This window comes from Giraffa tippelskirchi, chromosome 5 (genome assembly GCF_054371585.1).
Source record: "Giraffa tippelskirchi isolate mGirTip1 chromosome 5, T2T-mGirTip1v1.2.pri, whole genome shotgun sequence".
NCBI classification, from domain to species: Eukaryota; Metazoa; Chordata; class Mammalia; order Artiodactyla; family Giraffidae; genus Giraffa; species Giraffa tippelskirchi.
The window spans coordinates 76,176,368-76,192,700 of record NC_137279.1 but is presented as its reverse complement, the minus strand read 5'-3'; the positions used below and the strand labels follow the sequence as shown (position 1 = coordinate 76,192,700).

The window sequence follows — 16,333 nt, the reverse complement described above, 5'->3', positions numbered from 1 at the left end:
ATCCAGAGGTGACAGACCGAGTGGGAAAGGGGACAAGGACCCCAGCCTCTATTCCACGAACTCCTCAGACAACTGGAAAGGGCAGGAGACAGACGGGCCTGCTGAGAGGATTTTCTCTCTGGCAGACGGAGGGTGAGGGCAGCAGACAAGTCCCTTGATCCTCTGAGAAGCCTGAGCTAGAGCCGCAGTGCTTCCTGGGGATCTGGGAGGCTGTGGGGCTGGAGAGGCACAGGAGGGCTGCTGTGGGAGCATGGCCTTCCTTTGGGGCGCAAGGTGGCGGGGAGTCTCCAAGGTCCAACAAGGACGGGGGAGGCAGAGCCGGAAAAATAGCCCACCTGCGCCAAATCTGAATTCCTTCTCTGTTAACCCAGCAGAGGGGAAGCAAGACTCATCTGAAAGGGTTAGACTGGGAAGGAGTGAGGAGGCGGTATTAGGGAGAATATTCCAAAGAACATGCCTCTGTGACTCCATCCATCCTCCACTTTGGAATCCACGGCCCCCAGCGCTTAGACGAAAAAGTCCAAAACTTTCAGTCACGGATTCACAGTCTCTAAACACTGGCATCCTCCTGGCCTTTCGAGGGTCAGTACTGCCCCCCACCACACAGTATCGGGGACCACTAAACTGGGTGATCCATTGCCTTTCAAATGTGTCTGCCCTTTCCTCACCCAGCCACGCCTGGATGGGTGTCTCCTGCCAGAAGGTAATAAACGGGGAGCGGATAACGGAGCCCATGTGATAAATTCTCTTTCAGGACCTGAGATTGAGCCCTGGCTCTGTTCCCTACCAGCTGAGGGACTCTGAACAAGTGACCTGCCTGCTAAGCCTCAGTTTCCCTCATCTGCATATGAGGCTCGTCTGTTCCGAGTCCCAAACCTCACTTCTCTCCTCATCTGTCTCATGCTTTACTGTTCCTGGGTGTTATCTGTCTTTGGGAGGGCAGAGCCAGTCAGGTGATGAACTCGCAGATTCACTGCCTTGGGACTTCTCTCCTTTGCCCTCTGAGGCTCCATCATACTTCCTGGGACACCATGTCCTCTGGGGTCCCCCAGGCTGGGCTCTATACTGATGATTCCTGTGACCAGCCCTGGGCTCCTGTGTGCCTGCCCCCCTGCCACCCCTGGCACGGTGCTGAGCCCACCCTGACCGAACCAGAGGCACAGGTACAGAGAGCCCGTCCTGGCCCCATCTTCGAGGAAGCATCCAGGCCAGAACAAGGAGGTGACAGCAGCTGGGTGGGGCTCCCTGAGGGGCGGAGGTGCCCGTGCAGGCTGGCACGGCCGCAGGGCAGCATCCCGGTCGGGGAGGAGCAGCAGGGCCCAGGCTGGGAGCCAGGGGTAACAGGGGCGTGTCTCCACAGACAGCACCCCCGTCCTACCGCACTCTTTGCCAACCGAAGAGTGACACACTCTTGGAGACTGAACTGGCAAGCTCCACCCACAGACGGCTGCTTTAGCAGAAGGCGCGAAGGAGTCAGGGGCCAGGGAAAATCAGGGATGAGTGTTACCCGGCCAGATCTCTAAGCATCAAAGGAGTCCACCAGACCCACAGTGGTTGAGGGGTGGCAGAGGATGGTCAGGACCCCCTGTCAGCTCAGGGAGGACCCACCCTCTACAGGGAGCCAGCCCTTTCAAGGCCTCAGTGGGCCGGTCATGCATGCTTTGGTGCCCTCCAGTGGATTTATCGGAGAAGGCCATGGCACCCCACTCCAGTACTCTTGCCTGGAAAATCCCATGGACAGAGGAGCCTGGTAGGTTGCAGTCCATGGGCTCACAAAGAGTCGAACACGACTGAGCAACTTCACTTTCACTTTTCACTTTCATGCATTGGAGAAGAAAATGGCAACCCACTCCAGTGTTCTTGCCTGGAGAATCCCAGGGACGGCGGAGCCTGATGGGCTGCCATCTATGGGGTCGCACAGAGTTGGACACAACTGAAGCGACTTAGCAGCAGCAGCAGCAGCAGTGGATTTATGTGCACACACGTACAGGCTTGCAATGGGTTTTACCCACATTTTAACCCTGTGCTTTTTCTCTTCTCCCTGCACACCCTTTCTGTTCAATGACACTTTAAAACTGCACACACGCTTGAGGAACGACATCAATTGTGCAATACCAAAGAATAACCTCCCAAGCACCATGAAGGAAAAGATTTATTGACACACAATTATCAGATTTATCTGATGCTGGCCAAATATCAGTATTTGCTCATTGAAATTTGACTCAACCACACCAAAAGAAGAAGAAAAAATGAAGCCCAGATTCCAAAGTTATGTGTATATCTGACTTTTATTATTACCTCTTGGTATCCATGTCTGGGGTCCTCAGTCTCTAATTCACCCACCAACCCAATGTCATAAACCTTTGTAGGGAATTGATTGTGCAGGGAACTGGGAAAATAAGGAGAGTAGGCCAGAGTCATTCATTCACTCACTCACTCACTCACTCATTCAGTCCAGGTTTATTGATGCCTCCCTTGTCCAAGAAAGGCACAGAGGATGCTGGGGACAGCTGTGGCATGATGCTAAGAGGCCAGACTGTGAAATCAGGCAGACGTGGGGCTGAATCCCAGCGTTGCTTTCTACAGGCTTCAGGCATTGAACAAGTTATTTACTAAGTTCTAGTTTGTTTTTCTCTTACTTTCTCAAATAGTTAGAAATGGCAGCACCTCCCTCATAAAGCGGTTCAAGGACGGAATGAGCTGTAAATGTAGCAAAGCACTCAGCTCTCAGACCAGCTCTCAGCTCATCACAGCTGTTCCTGGTGTTCCAAGTGGCCACCAAGTCTGGGAATGACAGATGTATAATAGAAGGGTACTTGACATTTCCTCACAAAACATAATGAAATTATACTGCCTCTGTTTCCAGACTTTACGGCCACATTGTGCACCTCTGTCCTTAATGAGCTTTCAGTCCAGATCAGTAGTTCTCCAAGTGTGGTCCCCAGAGCAGCAGTATAACCTGGGAGCCTGTTAGAATCGCAGACTCTGAATCAGAAACTCTATGGCTAGACCAAGCAATCTGTCCTGACAAGCCCTCCAGATGATTCTGTGGCACACTCAAGTTTGTGAACCACTGATCTAGGGGAAATGACACACATATAAGCAAACAATTACAATACAGGTGAGCTCTCCAAAGAAGTGACACCATGAACAGAGTCTTGAAGGAAAAGGAAGTATTTACAGGTGAACGCAAGCCATGTTAGAGGAGGGATTACACCCAGAAAGGTTGGGGGCATGGAAGGGAGGTGTGTGTTGATGGAAACACAAGAGATTTAGTCTGGAAAATGGGGTGTGGGAGAGGCTGCAGAAGGGGGCAGGAGCCAGATTACAAAGCCCTTTCAAGTGCCTGAGTAAGGAACTTAGATTTTATCCTATAACTGATGGGAAGCAGGAAAGGTTTCTAATGGAGAATGACATGACCAAGTTTGCACTATAGAAAAAATTACTCTTGCAGCAGTATGGCTTGGAGGCAGGAACATGAACTGGAAAGCTGCTAGAATGATTCCAGGTAAGAGTAAGAGTCCAGGTAGGCACAAACTTGGGTGGTGGCCACAGGGATGATGAGAAGTGCTGAGGGATATTTAAGAGGAAAACTGATAGGACCTCTGGAGGAGGGGCCCAAGGGTTCTGCATTGGTGGCACTTCTGACAAAGATGAAACATGCTGGTGGTGGGAAGGCAATGAGTTCAGGACTGAACACGCTGAAGCAGGTGCTCAGGAGATGCTCTGAGCTGGTAGCCAAAGCAAGAGTTAATTATGCCTCTATCTCCCAACATTTTTCATTCATTCATTCATTTCACCAAATATTGGGTTCCTGTCAAGTGCCAGAAAGGATCCAGGACAGAGTGGAACACAAAATAGCCACAATCTGCTCTCAGGGCTGATCCGGCAGTGGGGGACACCAACAAGAAAATAGGAAAACAAAGACATAAACAAAAACCTTTCCGGTAGTGTCGGTACTGTAAAGAAAAGTAAAGGGGGCTAAGGAGAAACAGGAGGGAGCTTCAGACAAGGTCATCAGGAAAGCCCTGCTGAGAAGATGTCACCTGAGCCAAATGTTGAGTAGAAGCTAGATGCACAAAAATAGGAGGAAAGTGTGTCCGGGCAGAGTAAACAGCAACTGCAAGGGTCCTGAGGCAGAAATTAGTTTGGCAATGAAAAGAAATAGAGGAAAACAATAGAATGGGAAAGACTAGAGATCTTTTCAAGAAAATTAGAGATACCAAGGGAACATTTCATGCAAAGATGGGCTCAATAACGGACAGAAATGGTAGAGATCTAACAGAAGCAGAAGATATTAAGAAGAGGTGGCAAGAATACACAGAAGAACTGTACAAAAAAGTTCTTCACGACCCAGGCAATCACGACGGTGTGATCACTCACCTAGAGCCAGACATCCTGGAATGTGAAGTCAAGTGGGCCTTAGGAAGCATCACTATGAACAAAGCTAGTGGAGGTGATGGAGTTCCAGTTGAGCTATTTCAAATCCTAAAAGATGACGCAGTGAAAGTACTGCACTCAATACGCCAGCAAATATGGAAAACTCAGCAGTGGCCACAGCACTTTAAAAGGTCAGTTTTCATTCCAATCCCAAAGAAAGGCAATGCCAAAGAATGCTCAAACTACCACACAATTGCACTCATCTCACACGCTAGTAAAATAATGCTCAAAATTCTCCAAGCCAGGCTTCAGCAATACAGGAACTGTTAACTTCCAGATGTTCAAGCTGGTCTTAGAAAAGGCAGAGGAACCAGAGATCAAATTGCCAACATCCGCTGGATCATCGAAAAAGCAAGAGAGTTCCAGAAAAACATCTATTTCTGCTTTATTGACTATGCCAAAGCCTTTGACTGTGTGGATCACAATAAACTGTGGAAAATTCTGAAAGAGATGGGAATACCAGACCACCTGATCTGTCTCTTGAGAAACCTGTATGCAGGTCAGGAAGCAACAGTTAGAACTGGACATGGAACAGCAGACTGGTTCCAAATAGGAAAAGGAGTACATCAAGGCTGTATATTGTCACGCTGCTTATTTAACTTATATACAGAGTACATCATGAGAAACGCTGGGCTGGAGGAAGCACAAGCTGGAATCAGGATTGCCGGGAGAAATATCAATAACCTCAGATACAGAGATGACACCACCCTTATGGCAGAAAGTGAAGAAGAACTAAAGAGCCTCTTGATGAAAGTGAAAGTGGAGAGTGAAAAAGTTGGCTTAAAGCTCAACATTCAGAAAACTAAGATCGTGGCATCTAGTCACATCACTTCATGGCAGATAGATGGGGAAACAGTGGAAACAGTGGCTGACTTTATTTTTCTGGGCTCCAAAATCACTGCAGATGGTGACTGCAGCCATGAAATTAAAAGACACTTACTCCTTGGAAGGAAAGTTATGACCAACCTAGACAGCATATTAAAAAGCAGAGACATTACTTTGCCAACAAAGGTCCATCTAGTCAAGGCTATAGTTTTTCCAGTGGTCATGTATGGATGTGCGAGTTGGACTGTGAAGAAAGCTGAGCGCCGAAGAATTGATGCTTTTGAACTGTGGTGTTGGAGAAGACTCTTGAGAGTCCCTTGGACTGCAAGGAGATCCAACCAGTCCACCCTAAAGGAGATCAGTCCTGGGTGTTCATTGGAAGGACTGATGTTGAAGCTGAAACTCCAATACTTTGGCCACCTGATGCAAAGAGCTGACTCATTGGAAAAGACCCTGATGCTGGGAAAGATTGAGAGCAGGAGGAGAAGGGGACGACAGAGGATGAGATGGTTGGATGGCATCACCGACTCGATGGACATGAGTCTGGGTGGACTTAGGGAGTTAGTGATGGACAGGGAGGCCTGGCGCGCTGCGATTCATGGGGTCGCAAAGAGTCAGACACAACTGAGCGACTGAACTGAACTGATGGAGGAGAAAACAAGAATCAGCGCAGCTGCTCAGCTGTGGGAGGGAGCTGAGGGCGAGGAGAGGCTGGGCTGGACCACAGGAGGCAGGGAGCTTTCAAAGGCCAAGAAGGTAGTACACGCGAAAGTGCCGGACTTCCCTGGCGGTCCAGGGGTTACCACTTTGCACATTCACTGCAGGGGGCACGAGTTACATCCCTGGTCAAGGAACAAAGATCCCGCATGACATGCAGTCAAAAAAAATTTTTTTAATACATGTGAAAGTGTTTCATAAATGACCTCAAGAACCAGGTATGCGTAAGGGAATGCTGTCAAGGTGCTGCCATCAAGGAGTAAAAAAGGAGTAAGTCTTAACTGAAGCAAGGAGTTCAATTTCAGGAAAAGCTCAGGCTATGAGAGCCATGTCATATCAGAATAATTTCCAAAACAGATCACTTGTCCATTTCTTTTCCTGTTGCTTTTAAGAATGGCTACCCACTCCGGTATTCTTGTCCATCGTCTCATGGACAAACGAGCCTGGAGGGCTACAGTCTACGAGACCACAAAAAGTCGGAGATGACTGAGCAACTAAGCAAGAATATGGTTAACAGGCAAACTGCTGTAAGTGCTGGCTGGTCTTGAGGCGGGAGATGGAAAGAGGACCTCTCACAGCTCAGACAAGGAAGATGAGAAAGTAGGAAGAGAGGAAAGGAGATGAGAAAAAGGCTCTTCTTGCAGGCTGGGTGGCGGCTCCCTCTGCCAGTGCCTGAGCCCCAACTGTTTGCAGCCACCTGCCCCAGCCCCGGCGGCCTGAGGGCACCCGCCTTATCCTGAGAGCGAAGCTGGGACCCAGGCCAGCGGGGAGGTGGAAGGACCCAGGCCAAGGCAGAGAGAGAGGCATCCAGCTGGCCGACGTGGGCACCCCAGCCCCCAGAGCTGCCTGCTGCTCCCAAGAACATGAGCCACCCAGCCAACAGAGGGCCCTGACCACCCCCTGAGGGGGACACAGACTACCAGACACACACCTGCCACCCCCAGGATGGCAAAGGCCTCCACCCAGGAGGGCAGGCGTGATGCAGTCTGCCTTGCCACCACCTGATCTGCCTGTTTATGCACTCCTTCCCTCCAGCTGACCTCCACTTCCCACCTCTCAAGAGGTGCTGAGAGGTGCTCTCGGTGCTCCATCTCCTTCCTCTAAACCTTTGATCCAAGTGTCTAGAATAGCTTCTGTCCTCTACTCTGTTGAGCCATGTCCCTCCCACCCACACAGCCCAGCCCAGCGCTCCATTCATGCCACCCAACCCCACCCCACCCATCCCAGAAAACTTCCTGTGATTGACATGAGCTCTCCTGGGCCAACACACATACTTACACACCTTGGGCTTTATCTGCAGGGCTTCACACACACGCCCTGGGCTTTATCTTTAACTTGGAACCCATGACATCTCCTGGCCATTCACAGACCCCAGCAAGGCCTCCAGGAAGACCCTTTAACTGTCTTCCCACCCAAGGAGGTATCAGGTACGAGGACAAAAGTAGAACAGCAAGACTGGAAAGAAACTCCATCTTACTCACTTGATGAAAAACACAGCTCCTTCCTGGGTAGAATCCATCTCCCAGCCCTTGGGCAAACCTGTGAGGAAGCAAAATCACAAAATCACCCTCTCTTCCACAAGCCCAATCTGTACTCAGGAGGGACAGAGGCTAGGAGAACTAGGGCAATTCACAGATAAGCCATCAGTGGTCAAACCAACAATCTCACCCTTTTCTGTCCACTCTTTCTATCAGTCTGTGCTTCCAGCAAATAGTAAGAGAGGTGGCAGTGGAGGAGATGCCCCCCATCAGTGAGCAGTGAAGCGACAAAATAGATCATTGCTTTGCAGGCTTCGCTCATTCATTCAACAAACACTCACTGAGCATCTGTTCTGTGCCAGGCCCTGTGCCAGCCCTAAGAGATGTAGCAGCGAATGTACAGATGACTGCCCTGGAAGGTCCTCAGGATCATCCCTGCTTATATCACAGAAGCAGAAGCTGGAGCCACAGTGGGTCACTTGCCCCAGATCTCATGGATAATTAGCACTTAAGATAAGACCAGGACTCAAGTCTCCAAGGGCTTCCCAGATAGTGCTAGTAGTAAAGAACCCGCCTGCCGATGCAGGAGATGCAGGTTCAATCCCTGGGTTGGGAAGATCCCTTGGAGGAGGAAATGGCAACCCACTCCAGTATTCTTGCCTGGGAAATCCCACAGACAGAGGAGCCTGGCGGGTGGCAGGCTACAGTCTATGTGGTTGCAAGGATTTGGACACAACAGAAGCGACAGTACACACGCGCAAGTCTTCAAATCCCAGACCACTGTCATTAGCTCCAGATTCTTCTGCTTCTGAATAAGATACAAGAAAAAATGAGGCTTTTTTTTTTTTAATTTTAACAGCACCTCTGAAAACAATTTATCCATGAAAATGCTTAGAATGTAGAATCACTGACTTGCAAAATGAAAGAGGACTGAGTAGCCAAGGAAGCTGATCTTGGCTCCGAGGCATCTAGGCAGTCCTCCAGGCGGGCGCAGCCTCTGCTGCACAGCTCCAGAGACTCCGCGTCTCCTTCTCCACAGGGCGCTCCGTGAGCCTCTGGCTCTGCTGCCCCCCTAAAACAGCCACCCTGGCCGAGTCCTGCCTCTCAAACAGGCCACCTCCAACTGAGGCAGAGGAGGATGAGCTTTCCGAGAATCCGAGAGAATCCAGCATGAGGTGGAGACAGGCCAGGCACTGGTGCAAGAGCCCTGTGGCTGACACACTAGAAAACGGGTGCAGATTCTCTCAACAGTCAAACACCTGCCTTGTGTAACAGGTTTTATAAACTATGGATATTCAGTGCTGGTCTGCACCTTAACTGCCATGTTACCAGCTGCCCTCAGACACAAGCTGCTGGACAGTGGGGCCTGGGCTGGACAGAGTGCCGGCCTCAGTTACTTCCCACTCACTTCACTCACTGCCTTGTATCAAGGCTCTGTATTTCCATAGCTGCTGCTGACGGAGATGCTGATGCTTCAACGCACCAGGGCAGCCCACCTCCCTCTCAGGACGTGGTCCACAGAAATCATAACACCAGCCACTGCTTAGTGAGAGCCTCTTTCCTCCAAGGTACACAGTTTACCCCTACTGGCACAGTCAGTCTGCACAGCAACATTACACAACAGGCCTCAGACCGAACATCTTAACAGATGAGGAAACTGAGGCACAGAGAGATCAACTGACTTGCCAAAGGTCACACAGGAAGTGTCTGGGCCAGGATATGAGTCTGGTCGGCTATCTCCAAAGCTCACATTCTTTCCTCTGTGTTGCCCCATAAATGCTACTTGTTCCCCCTCTGTCCCTGTGCGAGGATGCTCCCATTCAGAAGGGCGTGGGTTGGCAGCCTCCCCGTGTAGAAGGATCCCCATTGGGTCAGAATCATAAATAATCCTGCCACTGTGATGTGCCTGGGAAAGAGGCCAGCGTGGATTATGTCCCCTGCCTTTTCCAGCAACTTCCCTGCACACTGCCCTCTCTGCCCAGGCAACACCAAGAGTGCTTATATTCCTGTCCAGGCGGAGTGCCCACTAAGGCAGCTGCCCTTCCAGCAAGCTTCAGGGGCATCTTAACCCCTTCCCAACCTTGGACAGCCAGTTGGCTGCAGCCAAAAACGACAGGATTGGCTCACAGGCTTGTATTCATCCTCCAGCCTTACCTAGGGCCACAGCAAGATGGAAGGACTCTAACAGCTGAAACATGGAAGGTGGCAACACCAACCCAGAAGAAGAAGACAGCCCCAGCCTTGGGATCCTGAGGCTTCACTTCAAGTTGAAAATACAATAGTGACAAAAACAATAGAAGTCACCTCTGTTGATGGTGACTCTCTTGCATAATCGGTGCTACAATCCTGTGCTACAATACAATTCATAATCCTATCCCCATTTTACAGACAAAGAAGCTAAGTCCCAGAAGAACTAACCACTTGTTCACAGCCACATTAATAAAAAGTCAAGCCAAGATCTGAGCTCAGGTCTCTCTGTCTCTAGAAGTTGTGCATTTGACTCCAAAGCTGCTTTGCTTATTAGCTGAGTGGCCTTGAGCCAGGCCCTTTCTCTCTGCTCTTCCATTTCCCTACTTTAAAATGAAGCAGTCAGACTCCATGATCCCTGAAGTCCTTCTTGGCTCTAGAACCAAAATGAGTCCAGTTCCAAACTGAAAAGAAAGTGGGCTCTGGGCAAGTCATCACCTTGACCCACATGTCCAGCAGCGCTGCCGTACCCCAAGAATGACCGGGATTCTGTGTGGCTGGAAGAAGGGCTGGGAGGCCACCTGTGTGGCTGGGTGAAGGGCTGGGAGGCCACCTGTGTGGCTGGGTGAAGGGCTGGGAGGCCATCTGTGTGGCTGGGTGAAGGGCTGGGAGGCCAGTGAGGGGCGGGGGGAGTCCAACACTGTCGCTTCCACCCCTCCCCTTATGGTCTACGGTGGCATCCTGAAGAAGGTGATGGGCTGTTCACCTGAAATACCCCAGGCCTTATGACCCTTGGTGTCTCCACCTCTTCAATTTAGAATGAAATCATCTTGGTTCGGATGGGGCCCATCTTTCCCGCTAGCCTAGGAGGGCGCTCTCAGGGTGGAGGGGATTTCCCACTGGGCAGAGGGATAAGAGAGGAGCAAGCTCTTTGTCCTCAGAGGTCAGTCCCTGAGCACACGAATGGAAGCTTGAAAAGACCTCAAGGTGAGCATCAACCCTCCTGCCCACATCCTCCCAGTGGTGCGTCAGATGCTTAGCTGAGTCCATTCGTAGAGAAAGGAAAAAGTCAGAAGCAAAGTCAGGGTAGCGGGTTCCCACAGCCACCACAGGGCATCCCCTCCTCATGGCCTGCAAAGGCAGGGACAGAAGAGATCCTTACCTGGACAGGAGGAGTGTCCACTCTGGATGGGTGATGCCGTTCCAGGGTGCACCCAGCTGGTTGACTTCTCCTCATCACTAGAGAAGACCAAAACGAACATGTCAGGGGTAAAAGAGGCTTCTCTGAGCAGGACCCCCATCACCACTGTCACATCAGTACCGACCATCCAATCCCGGACACCTGACATGGGGCACCAGGCTGTCTTTGCTCACGCACATTCACAGAGCATTTACTGAGCAGACTCTGAGGATGCAGAGATGAATGATCCCAGATCCCTGACCTCAGAGAAGGCATAACTTCTGTATAGCCCACCTGGGAAACAGATGTGTAAAAAGATATCTGGAATATGATGTAATAGGAGCTACACTCCTGACTACGCAGAGAGAGCATTACAAACCAGAGAGGGGAGCACTCCCTGGATGGGGTTAGGGAAGGGGAACAGCATGAAGTCTTCACGAAAGAGGTGACATTCGAGGTGACTAGTGAAGGCACACGGGAAGCACACAGAAGGTTCTTAACTGGCAGCTTATCGATGGATAAGAGAAGAGGAGGCTGGGCGGATCAACAGTCCTTGAGTGTCTGCAGTGCTGCATACCGTCATGCACAACATTTCCTCACATTAGGAACTTTACAGATTACACATCTGAGGTTCTGCGAGGTTAAGTAATTTCCCCAAAGTCACAGTCAGTAAGTGCTGAAGCCAGGATCCAGGCCTAGATGGGCCCCCTCGTTACCCACGCTCTTTCGAACACCTCACTCCCAGCAAGGTGGGCTCCCCAACAGTGTAGATCCTCTGGTCTCTAGATGCCATGGCAGGAGTCCATCGACCTTTCTCAGCTCCCTACCAACCAAGGACACCGATATTTCCTGAGCCCGAGGTATGCACAGGACAGGACCCCCGGATCACCCTATCTCCCAGGCTTTAGGCTAGGGGCCTCAGAGCCCAGAACAGGACTCCATTCAGTAATTAATACCTTGAAGTGAAGTGAAGTGAAGTTGCTCAGTCGTGTCCGACTCTTTGCGACCCCATGGACTGTAGCCCACCAGGCTCCTCGGTCCATGGGATTTTCCAGGCATGAATACTGGAGTGGGTTGCCATTTCCTTCTCCAGGGGATCTTCTGGACCCAGGGATCGAACCCAGTCTCCCACATTGTAGGCAGACGCTTTACCATCTGAGCTACCAGGGAATATTAATACCTTAATATATAATATAATTATAGAATATTATATAATTATATAATATAATAAAATCCACAAAGAAAGTGCCACTAAATTTCTACTAAAGTAAGATACAATAAACTGCACATAGTTAAAGTGTACAATTTAATGTTTTGACACAAGTGTACACCTGTGAAACTATCCCCGAAATCAAGATGTGAACCCCTAGATCTTCTCTGTGCCCCTTTGTAATTCCTGTCTCCTACACACTGGTTCTCACTATCCTCCCCACCCCGTCCCCAGCAGCAACTGGTACGTTTCCTGTTACCATAGATTCACTTGCACTTTCTAGAGTTCCCGGGATATCACATACGTGGAATCACACAAACAAGCCTTCTTTGTCTGCCTTCTTTCCTTCTTGTCTCTCTTTCACGTGCTGGCCCGTGTCAGTAGCTCATTCCACTGCAGGACATGCAGGTGTGCTCACCTTTCCCCTGCTGATGAACATCAGGGATGTTTTCAGGTTGGGTCGTTACAGATACAGCTGCTTGGAACACTCGTGTCCAAGCCTTCGCGTGGACTCCTGCTTCCTTTCCCTCGACTCCGCTACTTTCCCTCTGAGTTTCTTTAACACCGGCTGCAGGAAGAGCATTCCCAGATGACTAGGAAACAAAGCCACAGGACCTGGAGCCATGTGCACCATGGGAGACGACCTGTGGCCTGGGCTCTGGTCCTGGGGGCAGGAGAGAGGGAGCAAAGGGAAGGACACTCAGCCCCCCCCCTCCACTTCAGCCCCACCCCGAGACCTCCGGCCCGCACCCCTTCCTGCTCTCACATGATCGGCTCCCTCAGACCCATGTGTCTCCACCCCACAGATGATCACAGGATCACAGAGGGGGCACAGCCACCATTCCCCCCACACGCTCTCCCACGTCCTTCCCCCTGCCCCTGTCAGCTCCAGGCCAAGAATGACGTGGCCACAGGTTGTTTCCACTCCGACTTTGGGCCGGTGGAGAAACTGTAGAACCAGAAGGACCAGGCTCATTGCAGATCCACCAGCTAGAATCTTCTTCAGGGACCCCAATCCGCTGACCCTTGCTGAGTGTTTCTAAGGCTTTCCCACCAACCTCAAGTCCCAGGTTGCTGGGGAGGCTCAGGCCTTCCTTCCTCCCATCCGTCTCCCCCACTCTCAATGGACAATCTCATCCTTCAACTCAACAGAAGTAGACACCACAAGGCAGGCGCTTCCTCAGTACACCCAACCTCCCCCCACACTCATACATATTTCCTCCCATCCTATAGTATTTGTCTCTACACTGGACAAAAGGTGGCCCTCTCCCGTTGAAGAAGGGTCCACATGTGCCACAATCCGCATCATCTCCCATCTTTTCTAGACCCTCACTCTATTGAGCATGGCAGGTTTTATATTCAGCTTCTCTCTCCCTCTCGTGTCCATCACTTTACCCCATTCCTGTCTGTGTCTTCCGCCGAACCCTCTGTCTCTCTCTCAAAGCTGCCTCCCCTTCCAGCTCCCTTCTCAAGCTCCTCTTCTTCCTGACCAGACACTCGTTAGAAACGAGTTCCTTCTAACAGTCCCCATTTTCTGGCCTGCCATTCACCAACCTCTGCAGTCTGGTTCCTGTCCCCAGCCCTCCCCTGAAGTGACTTTCCTAGAGGTCATTAAAGATGCCCCAGTTCCTCAATCCAGTAAACACTCTCCAGTCTTAACCTCATGTGGCTTTTCCACAGCTGACCATCACTTCCTCCTTAGCATCCCTCTTCCTCGCCATCTGGGGCCATGCTACTCTGATCCTGGGGCTACCCACCTCCACGCCAGGTCTCCTCCATCTGGCCTCTCCTCCTCTGTCCTCGCCTTAAATGTGGTGCTTCCCAGAGACCCTCCCGTCTTCTCCCTCACACACTCCTGGGTGGTCCCAGCTGTACGTGATGACTCTCCAGTCCAAGGCCTCTCTCTTCATCCTCTATCCTGTACACCTACCTGCCTCTAGGACAGCACTTCCTGACTGTCTCATGGAAACCTCAAATTCAGGATTTCCTTGCTAAACCTGTACCTTCCCTAAAATCATCCCATACTCCTGATTTCTATCAAATTCAAATTAAAAATTCTAAGATTTAGCATTTCCCTGGTGGTCCAGAGGTTAAGAATCAGCCTGCCAGTGTAGGGGACACAAGCTTGATCCTTCATCCAGGAAGATCCCACATGCCGAGGGGTAGCTAAGCCCAAGCCCCACAGTTACTGAAGTCGGAGCTCTAGAACCGTGCTCCCCAACAAAGAAGCCACCAGTGAGAACCCCACTCAACGCAGCAGAGAGTAGCCCCCTCGCCGCAACTGGAGAAAGCCAGTGCACAGCAGTGAAGACCCAGTGCAGCCAAAAACAAATAAATACATTCTTTTTTAACTCTGAGATTTATCTGTGGCTCGTCCCCCTCTCTCCCCTCATTCCTCAACATTCAGGAAGTAAACGGAAACTCTCAATTCTACGCCTAAAGATTCTCCCCGCCTTTAGGGAGAAAAATCTTTAATTCAAGTCTCCTGGACTCGCCTGGACTTTGGTAGGGCTTCCCAGGTAGCTCAGTGGTAGAGAACCCGCCTGCCAATGCACAAGACAAAGAGACGTGGGCTCGATCCCTGGGTCGGGAAGATCCCCTGGAGGAGGAAATGGCAACCCACCCCAGTGCTCTTGCTTAGAGAATCCTGTGGACAGAGGAGCCTGGCGGGCTCCAGTCCATGGGGTCACACAGAGTCTGACACGACTGAGCACAGCACACACTTTGGTGACTGCCTCCTACCTGCCCTCCACACCTCCAGTGTCTCCCATGCCGCCCCACTCAGCCCCCAAATCATCACCTCTGCAACAGCCAGAGAGATCCTTCTAAAGCACAGGTCTAACTACGTCACTCCTCTGTTTGAAATCGCATTTGGTTTCCTATCACCTATAGGATAAACCCCTTAGCCTAACACACAAGCCCCTCTGGAGCGGCCCTCTCCTACCTGTTTTGCCTCGGTTTCTGCAGCACCCTAGCTGGTCCATCCCGTCTCTCCTGAGCCCCTCAGAGTGCTCATGACAACCTGGGCTCCAGCAGCCATAGATGCCCTCCGACCCTCAGGCCTCTGCCTCAGGTCTCTCTCCTCTGGTCTCTGCCTCTGGTCTCTCTCCTCCAGAAGCAGGTGAAATGTCTCCTCCTCCCAGAAGCCCTCCCTCAACTCTTCAGACCCATAGTTCTTTCTTCCTTGTGTTCCTATAACATCATGCAAATTACCTCTGGAATGTATCTTATTATTTCATAAGTGTTTGTTTGCATTTTCTCTCTACCACCTTTAAAGAAAAACCTGTGTCTTATTGTTGTTTTTTTTTTTATCTCAGTGCCTAACACTGCAGCAGACAAATAGTGGCTATTCTATAAATGTCTAAGGAATGAACAACAAAAAGAAGTTGGAAGGCAAGTAAGAAATTGAGAAGAAAGATGGGAAAAGCCAAATTAACCACTTCATCAGAATCCCTGAGGAGCTTGTGGAAATGCAGATTCCGAGGCCCACCCCAGATCCTCTGACTCAGACAGGATCCTTGGAGGCAGGGCTTGGGAACTGGCCTTTTAAACTAATTTCCTTGGGTGATTCTTATGGATTCTAAAGCCATAAGACCAAAGGGACTCTTGTTTTAATACTGGAGAAGTTCTGTTATTTCAGAATCTGACCTAGGGTCAAGAAGTTTAGTGGAGTTAATGTCTAAGATAGTATAATTACAACATCAATTTTGATCACACTAATAACGACAGAAGAAAAGCCTATAGCAAACGTGGAAACGGTAACACCAACAAGAAAACCACGGGCTACCTGCACCCCTGCAAAGGCACTTTGGAGCACAGGGAAGGCAATGCGCTCTGGGCTTGGTGGGAGCACTCTGATTAACAAGTGGTTTCATCTCAGCCAAGTACTCTCCATCTCTGCAGAGCTCGCCTCCCATCTGAAACAGGAGGGGGTTGCATCCAAGCTTCCTCTCAGCTCTAATGTTCTGTGAGCAGCTGTCTTGAGAAAGGGAAAACCCATCATGGATGGGTAACAGCTCAAATGCTGTGCTTCTGGGCTTGCTACATCATCAGGAGATGTCTATCCTGGCAAAAGATACCTGTAGTAGGAGCAGGCCAAAACAGCGTCAGCAGAGTCACTCTTATAACGAGATTATGCCAGAGCCATTTTGGTTGATGAAATTAATATAACAGTGCTAATATATTACTGAGAGCAGCAGAGCCTCCCTCTCTAAAGAATGCCAGGTGTATTGTGGGCACCTTCTTCCCCTTGACCACAGCGCTGTAAAGGTGCGGGCGGGGAGGGGCTGCTATCTG

The 16,333-nt window shown here is 50.5% G+C and overlaps 1 protein-coding gene across 6 annotated transcripts in view; it reads right to left on the bottom strand.

Annotated features, from left to right (window-relative positions):
* PLEKHA6 (pleckstrin homology domain containing A6) overlaps positions 1–16,333 on the bottom strand; it is a 138,835-nt gene that overhangs the window by 121,405 nt on the left and 1,097 nt on the right. For 5 of the 6 annotated variants that reach the window (XM_081494936.1, XM_081494932.1, XM_081494933.1 and 2 more), the window contains exons 2-3: positions 10,810–10,886; positions 7,464–7,521 (exon numbers count right to left, since the gene is read on the bottom strand). In XM_081494936.1, the coding sequence (XP_081351062.1) occupies positions 7,464–7,521; positions 10,810–10,886 (135 nt within the window). Of the gene's footprint in view, positions 1–7,463; positions 7,522–10,809; positions 10,887–12,341; positions 12,466–16,333 lie in introns of all 6 variants that reach the window. The other variant, XM_081494938.1, reaches the window with a different exon arrangement.